Consider the following 22,874-nt stretch of genomic DNA (forward strand, 5'->3'; position numbering starts at 1 on the left):
CATTGTTGGGTTGAGCAGACTGATCTTTTCTTGTCATTGCCAGTGCTCTGGTCGAATCCATACTGTCGGAGAACACAGAGATGGATGTGTACATTTTCCCTAAGCTGTTAATCTCTTCTTTCTGCATTTAACGAAGGAGCAGGACCCTCAGGGTCTCAGATGCTTAGGCAAATGTCAGTCAAGGTGAAAAGGTCCCAGGCATCCTACAAGGCTCAGAATGAGCTATGTTGTTTAAGTCTCTCATTTCAGTTGCTGCTCACAGCTCACTGACACCAGCTCAGCTGTCCATTTATGTTTTTATATGGGAATAAAAAAACATATTAGCAGTCTCCAATAAACTCCAAATAACATTGCATTTTTGCAATGTTATGTTTTTTTTTTTAACCTACTTCTGCATTTTCAAGTGAGGATAATATTTTAGATCTATTTAAGTTCAATTGTGTAGCAAAAACTTTACTTTGAAGCTTTCTAAGACCAAATTCTTCCAGACAGGTCTGAATGGGGTAGCTGTGTTCAGCTTCCACAGTTAATTATTGCCGTATGGTTAGGACTCCCCCTTTCTTCTCTTGAGCCTCCGTAATGAAAGCAGCTTGCCCTCAGACTTTACTCCTCCCTGTCTGCTCTAAACTCCTCCAAGTTTTGGGAAAAAGAAACCTAATTCGCATCAAGACTTTAGCCTTTATTGATTATCTCTTAAATACAACGTATTCCTGCTCAGGGAAAAAGTGTAGCAGTATAAGATTGCTGAATGATTACAGTTTGTAGACTGATCAATATTATTAATGGATGTAAAAAAATTGAAACAGGCTTTACAGACCAGGTTCACGTTTTGACTAAAACAGAATGGAATGAAGCAGAATAAAGTTCATCCCGTCTCCTCAGAACTGTTTTAAGTCGACAAACTGTTTGAGCCAATAGTGTTTCAAGCAACGACATGATGTCATCAAGTCCCCTCCTCGCGCACATTGGGATAAAAGCTCTGAAATAAATTGAGTCTTCTGCAAAACAGAGGATCTCAATATGCTGGACTCGTTGACTTATCTTTTAAAGAAAGTTTTTCTCCTGACCAATTTCACCCTGTTTAATATTATTTCTTCAGAGGAAGACAAGTGCACAGATTATTGTGAGGGACCTTCTTTTCAAAGAGGAGATTTACTAGAGGTCCCGCGCACTCTGTTTATACACTTTGGTATCTATCTAGGTGAGAACAAAGTGGCTCATTTGATGCCAGATATTATGCCTGTGATCACTAATGACAAGTGTCAAATTCAGAAAATGGTCACCAATAAAAGACTTCTCCTCGGTGTACTTTCCAAGAACGCCACAATAAGAGTTGATACAGTTGAAGATTTTGCTTATGGATCGAAAATTCTACTGAATAACATGGACAACATTTTAAAGATGCAGCCATTGCCCAACGAAGAAATTGCAAAAAGAGCGGAAAAACTTATCGGTGTTATTCCCTACAGCCTACTTTGGAATAACTGTGAACATTTTGCTACCTACTGCAGATACGGCTCATCCGTGAGTTTACAAACAGACAAGGTAATCGCGTTTGTTTTTTCATTTTTTTTCCTGCACTGCACTGCATTCCATCGTTAACTCGCAGTAACGATGGAAAGATTTTCAGAATACATAAACGTCAAACGCCGTTGCAAATGTAGGCCTATAGCTATATTTTATCTAGAATGCAATTGGTTCACGCAAATTAGTAACAAAAATGTGCACGAAAATGTTCTTGTAGTAATATTTATTATTGAAATGACGGATTATTGCTTGTAACTGCAAGAGATGACGATGCACTCGTTGACCCCGGTGGATATAGGCGATGGGGAGGGGGGCGGCATTAAGCTAGCGCTACTATTCTAATTACCGCTGATCTGCTACAATGAACACATGTCAGTTTGTCATATTACTTACAAGGGGGGGGGGAAATGTTTTTTTCCATTTGAACATGCTTAGATGTAGTGCCTTTCAATGCCATTTCCACTGGGAGCGGTAGTGAAGGAATTATTTAAAACGTGAGTCTTTTTAATGAAAAATTAGCCATTTTTTCTTTGTACGCCAGGTCAGATGAAAAATAAGACTTGTAAACTGTAGTTGAATCGGCTGTTTCGTGCCAAACATTTAATGTCCCATGAAACGTTAAACGAAACCAATCCATGCTTACTATCTTGCATTTTTGCACTTGCTAGGCATGACAAGCAGGATGCAAACGAACGTACATAATCTATTTATCAAAGGAACGAAGTTGCCAGAACCTGTCTAATCTATGATCTATTATTCAAAACATGCATTGTGCTGTGTAATAGTTCTAGTTATTTCCTACTGCATTCAGCTAAAGTATTCTTGGAGTTATGTGTAGTAAATATGCTAATATGCTGAGAGACGCTTTGTCTAGAATGAGAGCCTACAAAATATTTTGATGATGAAAAGGGTCCCCCGAACTGTAAAGATTTTACTTTCCTGTTCAGGTCAACAACAAAAAAATAATAATAATTAGGCATGACTCTAAGCATTCCTTTTGATAGGCATTTAGGATCACAATAGAAACCCATTATACTGTACCCATGAATTAATGCCGCTAGAATTAAAATGCACGCATTTTTCTGTAGCATTGCTCTGTCCATGGTACTGACATTTAAAGAAAGTTATTCATAATCCTTTCGGATAATGTTGTGACGATAAAATATCTATGCAAATGTTGTGCCTATAAAGCACCTTTTAAAGGTATATCAAAAATCGATATTATTGTTTTCCAGTTACATTTTCTGTAAAAACAGTATTTTTTACTGTGGACATTTCTATCTGTATAATAGCGAATTCTTTTAAATTCTGGGTCAGTCTCAAGAATAAACACCTAATTGATAAGGCATATGAACCGTGACATACGATAGCCTAGCTGCTGCAGTTTCATAGGAGTTAAAAACTACTGAAAGGTCATCCATATAGTAGGATAACAGTTCTGATTATTGCAGTTTAAGCGATGGTGACAACAGGTGCCTGTTGCAGATGCAAATCATAGACAGTCACGTGACCTCCACAAACAATATTTATGTTTACAGCTGCATATAAGCCCTCTTGTTGAATTGTAGGTTGCTGTCAGATGTACACTGCAGTACACCTCACCACCATGTACACAGATTACACATAATTAATGGGATCAATATGGATCCCCAGAGAACATGAAAGTAGTTGATTGCTACCCCTCTTCCCCGGAAATACATTTGGGAAATAGTAGTAGTAGTTTGGTACTGCTTTACTGTTAATGGAGATGTCCGAAAGTGAATGTCAATGGTTGTTATGTCATCTAGCTTTGTGTTGAGGAAAAAATGATTGATGCAATACTTGCTCTCTAAAATATTGTGCTCACACCTTGATTTGGGCCTGCACAATACAGCAAAAAGTTAAAGGCTTGGAATCGGTCGCAAAGTTTATAATGAATGATGTTCCTTACTGAGTGCCTTTCCTTCACCTTTCAGTTCTGTGAATCGCTGAAATCAATGATCCGGGACCAGAGGAGCATCCTGCTCTCAGTTTTTCTGGGAATGCTGTCCATCGCCTATCTGGGCATGGCCCCTTCCACTGCCATACCCACAGTCTTCATACCATTCATGCTTTGGATGGCTGGCTGACTGATCCGGGACCAGGAACTTTGTCTGGAAACAGTGTCATTTTATTTTAAGGACACGTGTGTTTCTCAATGCATGAGATGTGTGCATTTCTTCCACAATAGAACTTACTGTGTAAGTCCAAAAATCTATGCTTATAATTTTATACCTAAATGAACAATATTTGTATGATATCTAATTTTTATTCTAAGTTTTTACGATAATTGTATTGTATTAATAATTCTTTAACATTTTTATAAAACGTCACATTTTTGCAGTATAGTTCTTCATGTAAATGCCATGTACTATATGAATAATGTATGAAATGTATAGTATTATTAAAATTACTTGAGCTCTCTTGTGCTTTGAGTTGTAAATATGAGAAGCTCCATATTCATCCACCAATTCAGACTTTTCCTTGTAAAAGAAACAATATGCACTATGACTAACTCTAATGGACACATTTGGCTTATATTGTTACTCTTTAAATGAGAAATATTTTACTCCATATAGTGGTCACTGTTGGCACTGAGTTGAGTTGATTATTGTTAATGTTAATAATGTAAAAATTACTTCTTTTTTTAAAAATAAAGAAAATATAATGTCACTCATCCCTTTACCCTCTATTGATGTTGAATATTTTAGTTGCCTTATTTGATAATTTGATATTTCAAAAAATGTGTAAACCCAGCTGGTTGTTTGTTGCTTACTTGATGGAAGTCGGAGTGTAGCACAGTGGGTAAGGAACTGGGCTTGTAACCGAAAGGTCGCAGGTTCGATTCCCGGGTAAGGACACTGCCGTTGTACCCTTGAGCAAGGTACTTAACCTGCATTGCTTCAATATAAATGGATACTATGTAAAAAAGTTGTGTAAGTCGCTCTGGATAAGAGCGTCTGCTAAATGCCTGTAATGTAAAGTCACATTTTACAAGGCCGATACCCATACATCTGATTGTTTTAAGGGGGCACATTGGTTTAATCTCCCTGTTGTCTATAACGTGTAACTAAAGATATATTCTGTCGTTGGTGTGAGAATTCAGTTGCAACATTGCATTCAAAAGCAAAAATCATTAAAGTTTGAGATTAAGTGATTGACGAGCACAGTGGATAACTGTGACTGCTGGGAAGTGATTGTGAACAGACCATCATGTTATTCATGAGACTGACATTAACTGAGCAGAGAACTTCATATGGGACTACTTGTTTATTGGTCATGTGTTCCTCTTGATGCTTAGCTGCTAATTTAGACTGGGTACCTGAAGATGACATCAGTAGTGCCCCGCCCAAACTTAACACCTGAAACGAATGTTCCTGGTCACCAGTAATGGTGTGATACTCGGGCTGAAATCAGTCAGTCAATATGCTATATTACGAGTGAGTGCATTTGGTCAGTTGATGGACAAAATCTGATTCATATTTACGTGGGGGAAAAAAAAAACATAAAAATGGTTTTGCAAACCGCCTGACGCATGGGAAATGGGCAGTTCTAATGGCAGCCCTAATTATCTATACCAGTTAGTATGAATAATTCTGTGGCATTTACTTTGTCAGACTTCCAGGATCCCATAACTGTTCCTGCAGAAACTCCTGTATAGTAAAAGGCTAAGCGCTGAACTAAAATACTTCCTGGTCTGCTCAGCCATCACCCGGGGTCACCTTCTTATAGTAAGCAACAGAAAGGATGGACAGGGTAAAGGTAGCACATACATACACATAAAACATAAAGGCTATAAATGGACTGTAGCATGCCTGGTGCAACTATTTACAATGACGGCTCTAATCTTCCATCATAGTTCAACTGGTAAAAAACATCTGAATGAAATTGGTTGCACGCAGCTCTGACCTGAGGTCAACCCCCTTATGTACGCGGTCACCTCCGCGATGCTGACGTGTGCATGTAAGCAGATCTGCGGGCTCTGACCTTCCCGGTGGTGTGATCTGATGACGGCCAGGCTCGCCACCACTGCTTTACTACGACTCCGCTCTTAACACAGACGCTCAGTCTGCAGTGGCCTAACTGTTGCATGCGACCACTTGCACTCTTTTGCCGTGAGAGTTAAAGAAACCCTGAATTTCCGCTGCTGTGCTGCACGCACCTTTCTCTGCCCTGTCTCTTACTTTAAGTAGGACAGCACAGTTGATGACCAGTTCAAAGTCAATGTGAAACTTTACCTGTCTAAGAAGCTGGAACAGTCTTGGCCCCCAGTTCAAAAATGATAATAAAAACCAAAGGGAGCTATGGCTATTTTGCATACTCCAAAACATGACTGTGTCTCAGTTCATCAAAACTAATACACAACAAAGAGCATTACAAAAGCACCACAGAGACATCATTCATCAATGTATTGATGTTGCCAGTTACCGAAATGAAACTCTTCTTTTTTTCTCGAGAGAATGAAATTTTTTTTAATTTTCAAACTGCAATGCAAATGTGTCTTAATTCCTGTCAGCTAAACTAAAATGAATTGACATTTGGATATATAACTCACCCATCGTATGTCTGTGAAAAAGTATCAAATTAGTGTGTAAAGTGGATTTAAAAAATCAGTTTCAGGCTTACTTCCATAATAACCATCCCACAAAAGGGAATGCACAAAGATGTAATGCAACTGCCACACAGTGTTAATAATTGGTGTGCAGGTGCATAGCAAGTGGCAGTTGACTCCTAACTGGAAATAATCTGAAGTCAGTTTTGCTTGCAATGTCAGCTCAATGAATATTCTGCCAACATGGTACAGTATGTCTATATTGGAAAGTGAGCAGAATGAAAAATGCTTCATTGTACTACAATCCGCCTTCACTTACGTTCGAAACTACATGGTACACGGTCTGCAGGATTTACTGGACAATTAATTCGACATTCCCTTCCGAGAAGCTAGTGGTTGCTTGTTTTGCAAACCAGATTCCTTAGAAACGATTATCTTTGGAAGTTGATTGTTTTAGGCTTACTCCCTTGCCAAACAGCAGGCCAGTTCATTCATTTTAAAGACTCATTTAATTGAACAAAATCATAAATAATTTTATGTGCCAGCAGTTCACAACACCAACAGGGCTCTAAACCACATCTTAATTTCTGTTCTTCTTGTATTATCTGTTTACTTGAGACCAAGTAGCAAGACTGGCAAAGAGTGTGAACATTAAAAGTAGTTTAGGATTAAAAGCTGTTATTCTCAAGCAGTTCCCCACTGTATTTCCCTAAAAGACCCGCAGCTGTGGCCAACAATCTGTAGATTGGGACGTCACTTACATTCACCTCCTTATTGCTTTGCTCACCTATTCATATGTTGCAGGATAGCAACATATTCTGGCCTGACAATGATGAAAACATGATAAAGTCAAGAACAATCCAATTTAATCTGAACTGTTGAACTGAACCTGAACAATTACTTTGGCTTACTTTGCCTGGTTATTTATCTGTACCAGGGAATTGGCATACTTTAAATGGCCTAATTTCACATATTTACATTCTAACATTCTCATAAACAATGCCGTTTTCCAAAGCTTAGTATTTGCTGAATTCCTGAAGTCTAAAACCTTTAAGTCTTTGGCTCCTCCCCATACAGTAGGGATAAAAGGAGCAAGTGTGCAATCTTTTCATGACAGTTTCAAAGATGTTTCCTTTTCAGTTCTTGAATTTGTTTTTCATCGCAGCAAAAGGCAAAGAGGAGAAGGAGCGTAAATATGACATATCGGCTTACAAAAGAGGGGACTTGCTGGCAGTCCCCCGCACCATTTTCACGCACTTCGGCATCTACCTGGGGGACAACAAGGTCGCTCACCTGATACCCGACATCTTGCCCGTCCTCTCTAAAAACCCGAACGCGATAAAGAAGACGGTGACCAACCACAGGCTCATCCTCGGGGTGCTGGCCAAAGTGGCCAGCATCAGGGTGGACTCCGTGGAGGACTTTGCCTACGGGGCTGAGATCACGGTCAATCAAAGGGACAAGGTCTGCAGCCAGTGGCCACTAAACAACGAAGAAGTAGCCAGGAGGGCCGAGAAGCTGCTGGGATCCATTACGTACAGTATCCTTTGGTACAACTGTGAACACTATGTCATGCACTGTAGATATGGCAGCGCCACCAGTTTTCAGACCGCTCAGGTATGGCTCATAAGTGGAATATGATAATAAATTACCAACACAAATTCATGCTGTCTCAAACAGTGCTGGTATTAAACTGACAATGTGTATTTTTACTGTAATTTGTAAATCTATGAGGACAACCCGCAATTACAAAGTATTTCTTACTTATTTGATAAGAAATACATTCAGATAGAAATCATCTTATAAAAGTACACATCTACCTACTGTGCATCTTGGTCATTTTTAAGTGACACATTTGTTAGAACGTGACTAGGTGTATTAACTCTTTTCAGCTTAAGTGTTTGAAAGCTCCTTATAGCTAGAGCAAGTTAGGTCCAAGGAAGTAAGCCTGGTTTCTAGTTTATAAAACAAAAACAGTGTATATATTTAAGTATTTTCATTGAGAATTTGAGATAAGGTTGTTGAGCTTGAATTCCATACTCAGGGCAATCCCAAACCTCATGAATAAAAGTGTGGGGAGCACCAAGAGAGCAAAGCATGCATTTGGGGCTTGGAAGAATTTTCATTTGAAATATTCTCCGGGGAGTTAAGCATGTTCTATGGATGTAGTTATAAGTAATCATTTGATGGTTTCCTAGTTGGGAGCTCTACATTGGACCAGACCAAGCTCCTGTCAATAGTTGAGTCAGAAAGTGGTTTGTCTTTGTGCCATAATTGGTTGAGTGGGAGTTGTTTGTATGCAGACTTAAGCAGTACATTGTATAATTTGGATACCATTCCTTTTGTATTTATTCCATTGGCCAATATTTGTGATGGGTGTGTGCCAGCAGTGGCTGACCCATAGGGTACGCCATAGGCATCACAAAACAAAGCAGTAATTTTAAAAAAAAATTTTTAAATGAGATCCCAGGTAGATTTTAAGTCCTGGAATGCACACAGCCCACAATCATCCATTATGCTCTTCAAAATGTGTATTCATTTGTCAGACCATGATCGAAAAGAAATAGAATTATTTATATTTCCCCATTATGATAATGTAAAATGCCCTAAACTAGAGGGACCACTCACAGACTTGGATATACATGGCTTTAACATAATTGGGATCTTCAAGGTTCACTATTCTCCACTATTCTGAGAAGTACAGCTCCAGTAGCAGACACCATCCAAACTACACCTTGTATTGATTGCTAAAGCAGCAAAATATATGTGTAATTCCTTCCAATATCCTCTAATTCCCCGAAAACATACTAATATGTATAACTTGGCAGTGCTATACAATTAGAATTAATGTTCATTTAAAGGTACTTGGAAAGGTTAGACAATGTGACACCTATGTTGACCATCAGTAGAGCTTCTGGTTTACAGAGCTATATGAACATGCAGGTTAATGTTCCCTAATTTACATGAATTATGATTAACTAACATCACATATGCAATGTGATTTCCGAGCTGCTCTGTAATGGTGCAAACTCAGATGGCATCACATAGATCCACTGTAACTTTTGTTATATTGCAATCTGTATACACAAAAAAATCTATATTTATTCACTCTGTATTATTGTGTAATGTATTATTTACCACTGCCATCAATATCAACATTTTCATCTTTCACATGCCATACATTTGTGATCTCAAAATGTAGTCCTGGTGGGCCTTGGTGTTTCTATTGCATTTAAGCAATTAAGTAGGTAATGAAAGTCATTGAGTGACTAAATAGCCCACTGCTGATTGAAAGGACTTAAATCCCTGCCCTCAATGAAACTGCAATTTTACTGGTGAACAGTGCCCTCTAGTGTTTGTACTAGAAAACTCTATCTTGCCTCACACTCACTGCTCAATTTCAGGGGTCCGCAACCCTGATTCTGGAGAGCCATAGGCTCTGCTCATTTTTGTTTTCACTTTAAAATCTGTAAAAATATTTTTTTTAACTGTGTTTACCACACATTCTGTCACCTCTGATGTGGCCTACATCAAGGTTGAAAATGATGTCACATAAAATGAATAGGAATTCAGGTTGCCTAGTTTTTACACATTATACGTCCATTGCCATGATACCTGATCAAACGTTCTGTTTTCTTTTCAGTTCTGCAATATTGTGAGGGGAATTATTTTCAGCGAAAGGAGTGCCTTCCTCACCGCCATATTGGGACTGGGAACTATGCTCTATCTCGGCTCAGTGACAGCATACACCACCCTGCCCACCCTCCTCCTCCCTTTTGCTCTCTGGATCGCATCATAACCACATGACCCATGACCAGTTTCGCCATGCCAATGAACAACTAACTTTTTTTATGTTGGAGCTTTCTTCGTTTCTACTTTTGATGGAAATAACCTGGTTACTGTCATCAACACAAATGAAGATTATGGGAAATTTACTGTGTTTTTGTTTCAAGTGATTGTAAATTGTAAAGTTTGCAAGGTTGTTATTCAAAGTAAACGTGTGTACTGTGTACTATATTTTACCACATCCCTGACACTTTTAAACAGAATTATACTAAAACTTCAGCATAATTTTGTGAATCATCTATGAGCAGAGAGTTTGAAGTTATTCATCATTAGAGAACATCATAATTTCATTTTCTTGATCAATCATAGAATGTATGAAGCCTTTTGGAATAATAAACATGAATACCTCATCTGTCTCTATTGCTTGGACAATGGTTTTTGAAAATGTGCTATCATTATGCACATCCATTTTTACCAATATAATATTTTGCTGCTGCTTCAGACATGTGTTTGAGCTATTATTGTGTGGTATTTAATTTGCATAAGTTAATTTTGAAAACAAAAGGAAAAAAAGATGCAAAATAAATTTAGTTGGAGCAAATATACCTTTTCTCAATACCCAACAGCTTGTTAATGACTTGCATAGGAATGCATGTTAAATGAGCCATGTATCAAATGGAATAACAGCCCTTTGTATAGTCCACGGAGTGAGGAGGATATTAAAGGGGCCCTGTGCACTGTAACTGGGAATGAGATGTTGAAAGCTCCCAATCTCTGCATGAGCGAACTGAAGATAATTTGTTTTTTATGTTACAAAAATATCTGGAAGGTGCCGAAAATGTAACCAGCGCAACATGAGCCAACTCATTAACTGCGATACCAACAGACAACCAAGTGAAGGAAAAGATTACAATGTCAGATTTCATTTCACACATTCATATCAGCAAGTTTTAAAGCAGGTCGGGGAATACCAGACAAAATATCAAGTCAAACTTTAGTTGATAATTATATGCTGCAATAAAAAGCTTGCTTCCAGGCTTCACGGGGTGTCAGGTAACATAATGCAAATAAACATTAGCGTGCCAAATAAAATACTAAAAGTCCTCTACAGACTGAATCTTGGATGATATAAATCTTGGTTCCAAGTCCTGACCCTGGTCTACACTGCAGCTAGCAGGACAGCCCTTGGTTACCTACAGGACAAGATTAAGTCCTACATGCCAGCTCAGCCTCTGCAGCAGGGCAACTTGCACTCTCTGCCGTCCAGGTGAATGTTTCTCACTCGTCCTAACAACAGAGTTTCTTCACCCTAGCTTAACTATAGTGCCTTTATTAATAAAAATAACAACAACAACAACAACAATAATAATACTAATAATAATAATGATTATTATTATTATTATTATTTTTGCCTACTACTATAGTTTTTTCTTTCATTAAGAGTAGACTGTGATTATAATAATACTAATAATTATTATTATTAGCCCCAAGTACACTATGCTATTTCGACGAGATGACCCTGTTATTCGCTGTTTAACATCTCTAAAGGAAAAACCCTAGGTCACGGACGTTAACATCGATGGATAATGCGATTAATAAAGGAATTCCCCCCCTCGTTTGCAACACTGTTCTCTGATTGGTTCAAGATGCACCAGTGCGCAACCATAAATGAAACGTGCTCGTGGACAAAAATCGAATTGGGGTTTGGAACGTCGTTTAGCTGTATCGCCAACATAAAGTTAGTTTGCTAATTAACAACAACGTTAATTTAAACGTTAGATTACAGGATTAAGGTAACGTTAGATGACTAAAACTTTAAGTGTTCACTTTCAACTGTTACAATTTTCAGAGGCCTTGAATGTGACCCAACGATTTATCTTGTAACTACTTTCATACTTCATTTTATCCACTTCGAAGGTAACGTTAGCTGGCCAAGTAATTACTTACCGCTGCTAGCAAGCTAGTTCAAGTGTACTGTGGGGAGAACAGCTAGCTACTATCAATATGTACACTGCAAATTAGTTTACGTTAGGCATTATATATTTTTGTTATATCAGCTGACAAACTAAATAGCGATTCACCAATCAGTAGCAAACAATCAATCAGTTTGCAGTCGGTCACTGTTTGTGGATAACGGTATTTCCTGAATGGCCAAACCCCGGTTGTGTGGCACGATGATATCCTATAACAGTCGACCTTTGGCGGGAACTCCAGAGCTAGCCGACAAGCTATTTTAGCGACAGCTCAGGACATAGTAAATTGGTTTAGACAATTATGTACATTCTTCTTTGGAAATGTATCACTTGGTTACTTTAAATTTCAGTAATTACCCTTAGTTAATCCTTACAGTTGTTGAAAGCTGTTGACAGCTAGCTGGCAAGTAAGTTGTGTTTCAAGCAATCCCAAGCGAAGTAAGCGACTGACCGATACACAATTTGTACGAACCGTTGGCCCATAGAAGCTGCCTAGCTACGACAGTGACTAGCAAGTAACGTGAGCAGATAATGATACTGAAATCAAGATACTGTTTTTTCAGTGGCATCTTATTGAAACAAAGAATTTTAACATGTCGTTTCACTTTGTTGTACGACGCTGTATTTATTTACTAAGCATGTCTCAGAATACTTAAAATGTTGTTCTTTCTCATTTAGGAAATTTAAGCGCTTATGGACGACGATAGCCTAAATTCGGTGCATGGAAGCAGCCGGATGGACAGACCGAAGGAGGCTGCGCTACTGGCCTTAATGGAGAAGTCAGGCTACAGCATGGTACAAGAGAACGGCCAAAGGAAATTCGGTGGGCCACCTCCAGGTAGCAGGACATTATTTTCTTAGTAATATTTGCACAATCGCGATACACACAGTACCTCATGCAGAAAGGTCTGAAAGTTCAAGGTTCAAACAGATTTTTTTCCACAAAGTTTGTCTCTGAACTCTGTATCACCCTTGGACAGATGTTTAGTGTTCAATCAGGCTGCCATATTTGAAGAAAAAAAATCAACTAAAGCATCTATCTGGTTTTCCAGTCATTCCATCAATCTACTGTAAACTTGCTGAAAAGACAATACAAATTACAGGTAACAAATGCATTAGTTGTGTGGGAACTCCATTTGCTATTCTTTGCTGTGCAATATTAATTTTTACGGCACACTTCTATACTACTGTATGCCTTAGAGGAAAATTACTGTTGATGCCTAATTTATATCAGTTACCACCTTGTAGCTCTTGGGGGAGCTGGTACTATGGTTGAAATGAAAACCAGCATACACAGGAAGAATCCAAGTTCATGCACGAGAAGCCATGCTGTAGACAAATGTCTTCAATTTTGGTTTATTAACATAAAAGTCCTATTCAGTTTGTGCAGGAACTAATGGACAGTCATTTGTCTTTTTTTTTTAGAACATATTTGATAACACCATCTTTCCTTTTGTGCTGGAGTCAAATTAATTACACATTTTTGCTTTTCAAAGAGAGAAAAATGTTCAAAGATGTACAGAACTGCTTAGGAACAGTACGGGTGAATTATTTACGAACCATCTGTTATTAGTCTGTCAGTTATACAAAAGTAAAGATAAGTGCATTTTTGAAAGCAGGTGAGATGGCTTCTCAACCCGGTGTGGGTTTTTTGGCTGGGGAGGGGGATGAATGCTGTCGGTGCCGGTTTTCAGGGTGGGAGGGGCCCCCGCCGCCACGAGGCTGCGAGGTCTTCGTGGGGAAGATCCCGCGAGACATGTACGAGGACGAGCTGGTGCCCGTCTTCGAGAGGGCGGGGCGGATCTACGAGTTCCGGCTGATGATGGAGTTCAGCGGGGAGAACCGGGGCTACGCCTTCGTCATGTACACCACCAAGGAGGCGGCGCAGCGCGCCATCCAGCTCCTGGACAACTTCGAGATCCGCCCGGGCAAGCCCATCGGCGTCTGCGTCAGCCTGGACAACTGCCGCCTCTTCATCGGCTCGGTGCCCAAGGAGAAGAGGAAGGAGGAGATCCTGGAGGAGATGAGGAAGGTGACGGAGGGCGTGGTGGACGTCATCGTCTACCCCAGCGCCACCGACAAGAGCAAGAACCGCGGCTTCGCCTTCGTGGAGTACGAGTCCCACAAAGCAGCGGCCATGGCCAGGAGGAAGCTCATCCCAGGTACCGGGGAGGGTGGGGGGGTCCATCTTTGGACCCTTCATCAAAGGGCCCAAAGATGGCCATAGCCACCGTGTGCTGCCAGTGAATGGTTTGAACCAATTGTGTTTTGCATCCACTCATTAGGGGGTGCTTTAAACCTCCTTCCACAAACCCAAATATATCATTTTAGGTGCATGCCTTTTGTGACAGATACCATTTTTGGATATGCCAAATTTGGGGTAGTGCCTTGTGGAAATGCTACTTCACACAGTAACCTGAAAAAGGTCTGTCTCAGGTATTTGCTGCATTAACTGGGGGATTGTGTGACTTTAGGCATGGCTTCTCAGTTATATTAATCTCTTTGGACCCTTAAAGCTAAAACTTTTTTTAGTTTTAGTTTCAAGAACTTTTTTAGTTATAGTCAAAATGAATATCATGTAAAATATGTTTTAAGGACTTATTTTAGCCTACATAACATTCTCAATTAGCTAAAATAGAATAACTGAAGTAGAACCATCTATAATGATTAATTTATCACAGTGCTGACCATCAATAAAGTCGTGCAGGAGTGCTGGTGTAGTAATTAATTTTGCAGTACAGAAACCATGTTGTTTTTAAATAACATTTTTGGTCAATATGATGATAAATTAGCTTTAGCTAAACTGTTTTCATTTTAAAGCAAATATAAAATGCTTTGGGGTGGCACGGTGGCGCAGTGTGTAGCACTTACCTTGGTTTGAATCCCGGCTAGGACCTTACTGTGTGGAGTGTTCATGTTCTTCCTGTGTCTGTGTGGGTTTCCTCCCGCAGTCCAAATATATGCAGGTTAGGTTCATTGGATAGTCTAAATTGCCCCTAGGCATGAGTGTATGAGTGAATGGGATGTGTGCCCTGTGGTGGACTGGCGAACTGTCCAGGGTGTATTCCTGCCTCTCGCCCAATGCATGCTGGGATTGGCACCAACACCTCCAACGACCCTGAGCAGGAATAAGCGGGTAGAGTTAGTGGATGGATATAAAAAAAATTTGAATTACTCAATGTTTATTAAAGCCAGTTTTATGTGGAAAAATAAGTTTTTTATAGAGTGAAATAATGTGGATCACCAGAAGATGGCAGTAAAGGGAGCACGTTTTATTCTGAGGCTGACTTTTTTGTTTATATTTATGCCTCATGAATAAAACACCATCCGAACAAGCAATTAATCTTTGTGAAGTTAGTCAAATTAGTGTTTATCAGACCTTATCAAGTCAATAAGTTCACTGAAAAGTGGACGCTCTAGAAGATAGAAAGTGTCTTACTGTTGCCTTTTTGTTGTTTTTGCGATTACTAGAATTAATGAGGCTGTTCAGCATGTGGAGATGGTCTGCTTGAGGAAATGTGAGGAACATATCAAGCGTGGCTTTTTTCTCAGAGCGAGTTTTACTCTGTTTTCACTGGCACATGCACTGCCTCCGCCGCTCCTGATGCGTAACTCCTCCCTGTCAGGCACTTTCCAGCTCTGGGGCCACGCCATCCAGGTGGACTGGGCGGAGCCGGAGAAGGACGTGGACGAGGAGACCATGCAGCGCGTGCGCGTCCTGTACGTGCGCAACCTGATGATCTCCACCACGGAGGACACCATCCGCCGCGAGTTCGGCAAGTTCAAGCCGGGCGCGGTGGAGCGGGTGAAGAAGCTGACGGACTACGCCTTCGTGCACTTCTACCGGCGCGGCGACGCCGTGGACGCCCTGCGCGCCATGAACGGCAAGGCCATCGACGGCTCGGCCATCGAGGTCACGCTGGCCAAGCCCGTCAGCAAGGACGCGGGCCGCCGCTTCGGCCAGAGGGGCCACGGCCGGGGCCCCTACGGCGACGGCGTCCTCCTCCCGGGCAAGGAGGAGGCCGGCGACGGGCCCGCCGGCCCCCGGCCCCCGGGCCTGGCCGGCCGGCTCGGCGGGGCCTACGTCCCGGACGTGGAGCGCTGCGTCTACCCCTTCTTCCCGGGCTCGGCCCTCATGCCCGTCAGCATGCAGTCCCTGAAGCCCGGCCAGTTCTGCTCGGCCGTCACCCACCTGGAGTACTACTGCAACAAGAACAACTGGGCCCCGCCCGAGTACTACCTGTACTCCACCAGCGGCCAGGACGGCAAGCTGCTGCTCATCTACAAGGTGGTCATCCCCAGCACGCGCAGCAGCTTCATGCCCGACAAGGTCTGCACCATCCTGGAGGACGCCAAGGAGGTGGCGGCCCAGAACACGCTCTGGAGTCTAGGTCAGTAGCCCCGCCACCCCTTGCCCCGCCCATTGCCCGAAAGACCGCAAACACAGAGAGAACTCTCTGGAAGCAAAGTCAGCGGTGTGAGCTAAACCGTTACGCAATCTACAGTTGGTATGATCGGATATCTTTGTAGCGCCGAGGAAGGAATCGCACCACGCGCAACCGAACGGCGCCGCTCAGGACCGGCGGTAGTTTGTTTCAGTCCCGTGCGACGGCTTCCATCCTTCACGTTGACAGCTCTTTCTCCGCCTTAGCTTAGCGTCAGACAGGCGGTTTATTGGACGTGCTCAGAAGTTACCGAGAGTCTGCGAAGCAGAAAACATCAGCTTTTTGCGAGGACGTGGCGTTTAAAGCTGCGTTTATTTAACCGTAGCGACGCCGGTGCCAGTTTTTTTTAGGCTGTGACACATGAAGAAAAGCCAATAAATCTCTGGAACGTCTGTGAATCACAGTGCTGTGCAAGATTCACGCACTCCAGCTGAAGGAATGCCTGAATGTTTGAAGCCTTCACAAATACAAAAATTACTTTACTTTTAAGAACAACTTGCATCCAAGAATTCACCAGAGACCCTGAAATTGAAGCAAAATGACTTTTTGCTTGTCAAAACACGGCTAGCTTTTACTTTTAAAAAATCACTGTCACGTCACAATACTGTGAAACAGTTTTTGGAGCAAAGCTTTTAAACTGAAAAGGCCCAACAAAGTGGCTTTTAACTTAACCGAATTAAACAATCAGAAAAGCTCCACTACAGAAAGACCTTTCAAAAACATTCAAAGTTAAGAGGTAACCTCGATAGGGTAGGAAGATGTCACGAACGCATGAAAAGTAGACACTTACAATAGATTATTGCAATAGATTGCTATTGTTAAATACGATAGATACAGTAGATACTGAGCAGTTATTTGAAGGTGATCAGATTTTTTGGGCGAGTTGACCCATGTTGCTTCACAAGTTGCTTCGTTGTGGCTAAAGCGTAAACTCTGGCTTCATTCCATGCCTCATGGTGCCATGGAATAGTTATAAAATGTATCTTTTTTTTTCCTTCTTCACTGAAAAGTTTTTTGCCTGTTCAGTGTAGTATTAAACTAAAGGAAGCCGTAAATCAGTGGCCTTGAACTGACATTTACTAGAAAGCTCACATATAATTAAATACCAGTTTCTATATAATATTGCAGTGATAGCTCACCTTCAAAGTTTGCTCTGTTTGTTCTGCCTTATTAACTTTATAGGAATGAAACAGAATCCTGAATTAGTTTGAATTGCATTTGCTCAAATCAGTCTGTTTGATTGGCCAGCATGTTTAAAATGAGGAATGTTGTTTTGGGTGAATTAATACACCCTTTCTTGCAAATTTATGCGAGGTCTTGTTTTTATATTTTCATAGGTCCTCTTACATGAAAGCGCTGTCAGGCCAGAACCGCACCTCAGAATACTTTCATCCGGTGGTGAATAATTACGCACGCCGCTGCTGTTTGCTTAAGGTGTCTGTCAGAATGAATAAGTGATGAGGTCTGTCACTTTGCCACAGTGATCTCGATTTGTGAGTGGAGCGTCACAGCGGGCTCATTAAGTCCGTAGTGGAACCGTATTGAAAGGTTGTGTCTGCGCTCAGTATAAGACAGAGCTCACTACGCAGCAGGATTCAGCCAATGGGGTTTGCCGAAAAAAAAAAAAAAATGTTCAGGGCCCGGGGTACATTATTTTATTTTAATTTTATTTAACCATTATTTAACCAGGAAAACCCTATTGAGATTGAAATCTCTTTTGCGAGGGGGACCTGACATGAAACACAACGTTTCCCAACAAGACTTAGCCTACACCTAACAAAATGTACAAACGTCAAACGTGGAATGAGACAGAGGTGTAACAATAATTGAAAGTAGAGAAGAGGTTAAAAGAGGTTAAAAGCAGGAGCGTACTTCGGTCACAGAATCGTGAATTGCGTGTTTAAATCCAGAATTGAAATTCTCTAAAGCGAGGCGGCAGGTTCTGAAAACGGAGGTCTCTCCGGAATCTTCTGCACATATCCGGCCAACTCGGTCTCGCTTGGGCTGCCAACCGGCGCTGCAGACATCCGGACGTTTACCGGCCAGGCGGGCCCCTGCCTGCCCCGAAAAAAGCCTCCCCAGGCGGCCGGGAACCGCTCACGCATCAGCCCGGTTGTCATCCAGCCAAGGCACATCAGAGCCCTTCCAGGGTGGGGAGGGACTTCCTGTCACTCATAATGACCTTCGCGTGTGTGTTGTGTGTTTTTTTTTTTTTTTTTTTCGCGCAGACTGCACGTTCCACGGGCCCGGGTCCCCCGGCGGCCTGTCGCCCCCGGCGACCTCCGGCACCGGCCTGCTCTCCTACGGCTGCCGCACCTGCCCCTACCCGGGATACCCTCTCTCCCCGCCCCTGCCGCTGGCCGGCGGCAACGGGCAGAGGGTCTACATCTCCAACCAGTCCGCCTTCATCTAGCCCCGGGCCCCACGGCGGCCGCTGGAGGAGGGTAAACCGTCCCGCTCGGCTCTGCGCGCGCACGCCATTTCGGTTCGACCGATTCCAGTGCGCTTAATGCGACCGTTTGCATGCGCGCTATTTGGAAAAAAAAAAAAAAACGTTAGCCCCAGCGGTAGGCTACACACGTAATTCTGCACCGCACTAGAGTGGAACGGTTCCGTCCGGGTATAAATGAAATTGAGCCAATTAAACAGTCGGGCACGTGGTGCTACTCCAGCAAATGCACTTTTGTACATTCAAAATCCGCCCGACTGGCTTAAATCCAAACAGGAATGAATTGATTGAAATTGTGTCAGCAAATATATATTTCATTTTAAGGGCCAGCTCTTTTCACTTCATAAGAAATTGTTTAAAAATAAAATAGTGACTTACCAGCTGGGCTCTCCCACATAACAAATTTTAGCTATTGGTAATAATGACAGTGCTTAACATTGCCTTCAAAATAACATAATTGTTGAAAAATACACACTTCCTTGTGCCTAAATTATATGCTTAAATTATTTGTTTTCATTTAACTGTTTTACTAGAGAATTTACCTTTAACCCATGCATTTAGGTTTTTGCGTGGAGAGTTGACCATATTAATTTTTTCTGGAAGGCTCTGGGTAAGATCCAGTTTGACTGTATAAATGTTCAGGGTTTGTCCTTGTGTATGTTTCGCTATATGTTGTGCAGAATATATTTCTGATGAATGTGGCAGTAGGTCATCAAATTACCTTTTGAAATCAAGTGAGCAAATCCAAAATATATAATCTATATATAAATAAAATCAGAAAAAGCATTTTATTAAACACTAATTTATAATACTAAAATGACTATATTTATTAAATCATTTAATTCCATATATATATATTAAAATTGACCCCTGCAGTATTAATATAGCATTAAAATATTGACCCCACTTCTCTCACCATCTTACTGTGTTTTTACTGCATTATTTACTTTTGAATATTATTATTTTTTTGTGTGTATTTTTTTAATGATACCATTCGGATGGAGAATGTTGCTGGTTAAATAATAGCATTACATTCTGTGAACCCATAGTAAAACAGTCTCTGCTACTATTACCAAAAATATTGTTCATGATTCTGCAACAGAAATATCCCAGAGTTGAAGTTCAAGTTTGAGGCCTGGGGGACTCCATATTTCTCATTCAAACCAAATGGGATAGCAGTTCCTTTTATGGGGTTCTTAGGTGTGCATGCACAGTGCATTATAACGTGCTACACGGGACTACATGACAGGATCTTTCATTCTTCACTATCTTTTATGGATATTCACACTGTAGCTACTTCCGGGTTAATGTGTTCATGGCCCCTGAGCGACTATTGAGCACTCATATCAACAAATCTGTAGACAGTCTCAGTCATAATGAATGAATATTGTTTTGTAGTCGATATAGCACTCGATAAGGCATTGTGAGTGACTCCATATTTTGACCCAGAAATGCATTGAATTGTTGGATAATGTTCACAAGATTTTGTGATCTTTTTACTGAAAGAAAAAAAAAATGTTATGCTGTACATTACCGTAAGTTTTTTTTTTGCTTTTTATCTGCATGTTTCCTGCTGTGTTTAGAGTAGTTGTTTAGAAGTGGTGCTCACAGGGTAGTTGTTAGACATTTTGAAACATTGTCATTTCATTTATTCCCGTTTTTGTGTACATTTTGTTCCCAGTTCTCACACTCAGGGCCAGATTCACATATGACTGATGGGATGTTATTTTGAAGGAGCTAAGCTGATTGTTGATTAAAGCCAGAGCTGGAAATCTATTTTGTTATCTCATATGTCCCCCCCTCTTCCCTGTCTTGGTAGGTAAATGTTAATAGCTGATTCAAGATATAATGTGTCAGTGGATGGTATAAATAAACAGTGGCAATTTAAAGCAAAGGCTCGTCGCAGAAACAAGACTTTGGCCGCCGCCCAAGTGTAGATGAGCTCGCGTTCTGCGCACATTCGAGAGCGTTTGTCATTTCTTTAATGGATAGTCGGATGTCTGCCGTGTTATCTGTTAGCGCCTAGCGTCTGGGCTGCCTTTATCGTCGCAGCTCGCTCCGTCCCATCCATATATTTAGAAAACTGGCAGGCCCTCAAAAGTTTTAATTCACACATACAGATGTAAGGATGAGATAGTACCATGTATGAATGCTAATGCATCACATGACGTCTCCCTCTGGCGTGATTTGAATATGGCGTTTCAGAATTACAGCTACCAAACGACAAAGTGAGTCGCTTCGACCTTAATGTCTGATTAGTGGAGGTGGTCTTTGTTGTGACTTCAAAGACATATAAAAGAAATACATCACTCTTGGATGTCAGGCTTGGCTTTAACCATTAATCTGAATTCCTTGTATGATAAGCAACTTTTGCCTTTCTGTGAAACTGTACCTTTTATCCTCCTATTAAAGCAATAGGACTGTTGCAGGTTTTGCACTCTTTTGGCTACTGTTAAATATATTAGTTAAATTGACACCAACTGTCTACAACAAATGGTAAGGCCACATTTGTTGATGGTGTTTGTTCTGTAGAGGGACTTTTCTTTTGACAAAGTAGCTTAGAGCATTCATGCAGTCTGGTCTGTTATTTATCACAAGTTGATTTAGTGCATTGAAGGTTTTTTTTATTTTATTTTTCTTTAAATTTGTGTTTGTCATTGTCTCGTTTATGCATGGAAGTGCACTGCTGATCAGCTTGTGTCATGTGAGTTAAAATGGACCTTTATTTTTCCTCATGTACAGTTGTGTAATACTGTTTCGGTAGTGGGGGGATCATGTTTAATAATAAAAAAATTCAATAAAAAATGCATTTCGGTTCATTTTGGAATAAAGAGGTGAACAGAATTCCTTGTTATATTGCGGAGATCACTTACAATATTCATGCTTACTGTACCTGTGCTTGTTTGGAAGCTCTCAATTTACTGGTGTATGGTGAGAGGATCCCATGACATTTATTGCAAAGAGCAGGGGATTCCCTGGTCTCCTGGTTAGTTCCCAGCCTGCCACCCAATCATCGCCCATATTCATTGGTTAGCAATCCTTCTCTCCCACTTTATATTAGCTGATGTGTGGTGAACGTTCTGGTGCTAAATGGCTGCCATGCATCACCCAGGTGAGCGCTACACGTTGGTGCTGCCTGGTTAAGCGGTTTCCTCCTCATCTCTCTAAAGTACATTGAGTGTGAAGAAAGAGCCATATAAATGCAAGGCATCATCATCATCATCATTGCCTACCTGCTAGCTGAATTCCTCTTGGGAAACTGCCAACTTCCCAAGACATAACAGTACGTCATCTACATTTTATTACAAGCAGGTATATAAAAAGTCATTTCAGTCAGTCATTTCAGTCTTCAATCTTAAATTTGTTTTGAATAGTTTACCTTGTGTCAGATGTAGGGAGGTTAGATAATAGAAATATTTTTATGTGCTTGCTTCATTTTGAATCTTAAAAATGCATTTAATATTTTGGCATTGTAATGTCGTTTGTAATAGAAGATAATCGGTAAGTGGAATTGAGCTATTTTTCTTAGTAATAGTTGCTTACAGTATATCAATGAGTTAGGACACTACGAAACAGCTAGGTATCATTTTTGCATTTGCAAGATGTACTGGTAACAAATCAGCCATATTGCTTGGTGCCACTTTTATTTGTGAAAACTCTTTACTGCACATTTGGTTGAGAGTTGTGAATTAGTGAATGAGAGTGTTGGGGTGATGGAGGTGTGTAGAGCCTTTTAGATGTCAGGCGCAGGAGCCGTATGTCACTCTGTTGCCATGGTGAGGGACAGAAGAGGCATACAACTGGAATTTTCATTATTTGCACAGATAAGCCCTTCACTAATGCATTCTAACGTTTTAATGACCCTGTTTTCATTTGCTACTTGTCTGACTGTCGACCAAGCATTGCAATAAATATTTGTCTTCTTTAGTCAGATTACATTTGCACAGACCTCATGACATTTTCTTCACATAATGCAAGTTAATCCAATGTTTGCCCATGCTAAGTACATGGAATTAGCTTCGTTTTCACCATTGTCAACAGTGAACACTTTATGTATAAATACAAATGCAGCTTAAAAACAAACAAACAAATAAATAATGGTTTGCTGTCTGTTTGATTTCCAG

General features: G+C 40.8%; 3 protein-coding genes across 4 annotated transcripts; all 3 read left to right on the forward strand.

Annotated features, from left to right (window-relative positions):
• The first annotated feature begins 952 nt into the window (after positions 1–952).
• LOC135259757 (lecithin retinol acyltransferase-like) lies at positions 953–4,218 on the forward strand. Its single transcript, XM_064344467.1, has 2 exons — positions 953–1,545; positions 3,483–4,218. Exons 1-2 carry the CDS (start codon positions 1,021–1,023, stop codon positions 3,633–3,635), a joined length of 678 nt encoding a protein of 225 aa, XP_064200537.1. The 5' UTR covers positions 953–1,020; the 3' UTR covers positions 3,636–4,218.
• Positions 4,219–7,222: 3,004 nt separating this feature from the next.
• On the forward strand, positions 7,223–10,284 carry lratb.2 (lecithin retinol acyltransferase b, tandem duplicate 2). Its single transcript, XM_064342071.1, has 2 exons — positions 7,223–7,714; positions 9,741–10,284. The coding sequence occupies exons 1-2, from the start codon at positions 7,223–7,225 to the stop codon at positions 9,894–9,896; spliced, it is 648 nt and encodes a 215-aa protein (XP_064198141.1). The 3' UTR covers positions 9,897–10,284.
• A 1,302-nt stretch (positions 10,285–11,586) lies between these two features.
• Positions 11,587–21,515, forward strand: rbm46 (RNA binding motif protein 46). Of its 2 annotated transcripts, none has more exons than XM_064344469.1 (5): positions 11,587–11,676; positions 12,535–12,694; positions 13,551–14,018; positions 15,483–16,247; positions 18,530–21,515. In XM_064344469.1, exons 2-5 carry the CDS (start codon positions 12,550–12,552, stop codon positions 18,712–18,714), a joined length of 1,563 nt encoding a protein of 520 aa, XP_064200539.1. In that variant the 5' UTR covers positions 11,587–11,676; positions 12,535–12,549; the 3' UTR covers positions 18,715–21,515. The 2 variants fall into 2 exon arrangements, with proteins under 2 accessions (XP_064200539.1, XP_064200538.1); XM_064344468.1 differs by lacking the exon at positions 11,587–11,676 and adding an exon at positions 11,901–12,263.
• Positions 21,516–22,874: the final 1,359 nt, after the last annotated feature.

Source organism: Anguilla rostrata, chromosome 7 (assembly GCF_018555375.3).
Source record: "Anguilla rostrata isolate EN2019 chromosome 7, ASM1855537v3, whole genome shotgun sequence".
In the NCBI taxonomy this organism is placed as follows: Eukaryota; Metazoa; Chordata; class Actinopteri; order Anguilliformes; family Anguillidae; genus Anguilla; species Anguilla rostrata.

What these genes read in the sequence shown, in the direction of transcription:
- LOC135259757 (XM_064344467.1), top strand. Translation starts at nt 1,021, where the DNA reads ATGCTGGACTCGTTGACTTATCTTTTAAAGAAAGTTTTTCTCCTGACC. An exon ending in TGAGTTTACAAACAGACAAG is followed by an intron (nt 1,546 to 3,482) that starts GTAATCGCGTTT and finishes TTCACCTTTCAG; the next exon opens with TTCTGTGAATCGCTGAAATC.
- lratb.2 (XM_064342071.1), top strand. Translation starts at nt 7,223, where the DNA reads ATGTTTCCTTTTCAGTTCTTGAATTTGTTTTTCATCGCAGCAAAAGGC. An exon ending in CCAGTTTTCAGACCGCTCAG is followed by an intron (nt 7,715 to 9,740) that starts GTATGGCTCATA and finishes TTTTCTTTTCAG; the next exon opens with TTCTGCAATATTGTGAGGGG.
- rbm46 (XM_064344469.1), top strand. Translation starts at nt 12,550, where the DNA reads ATGGACGACGATAGCCTAAATTCGGTGCATGGAAGCAGCCGGATGGAC. An exon ending in CAGGAGGAAGCTCATCCCAG is followed by an intron (nt 14,019 to 15,482) that starts GTACCGGGGAGG and finishes CCTCCCTGTCAG; the next exon opens with GCACTTTCCAGCTCTGGGGC. An exon ending in GAACACGCTCTGGAGTCTAG is followed by an intron (nt 16,248 to 18,529) that starts GTCAGTAGCCCC and finishes TTTTTCGCGCAG; the next exon opens with ACTGCACGTTCCACGGGCCC.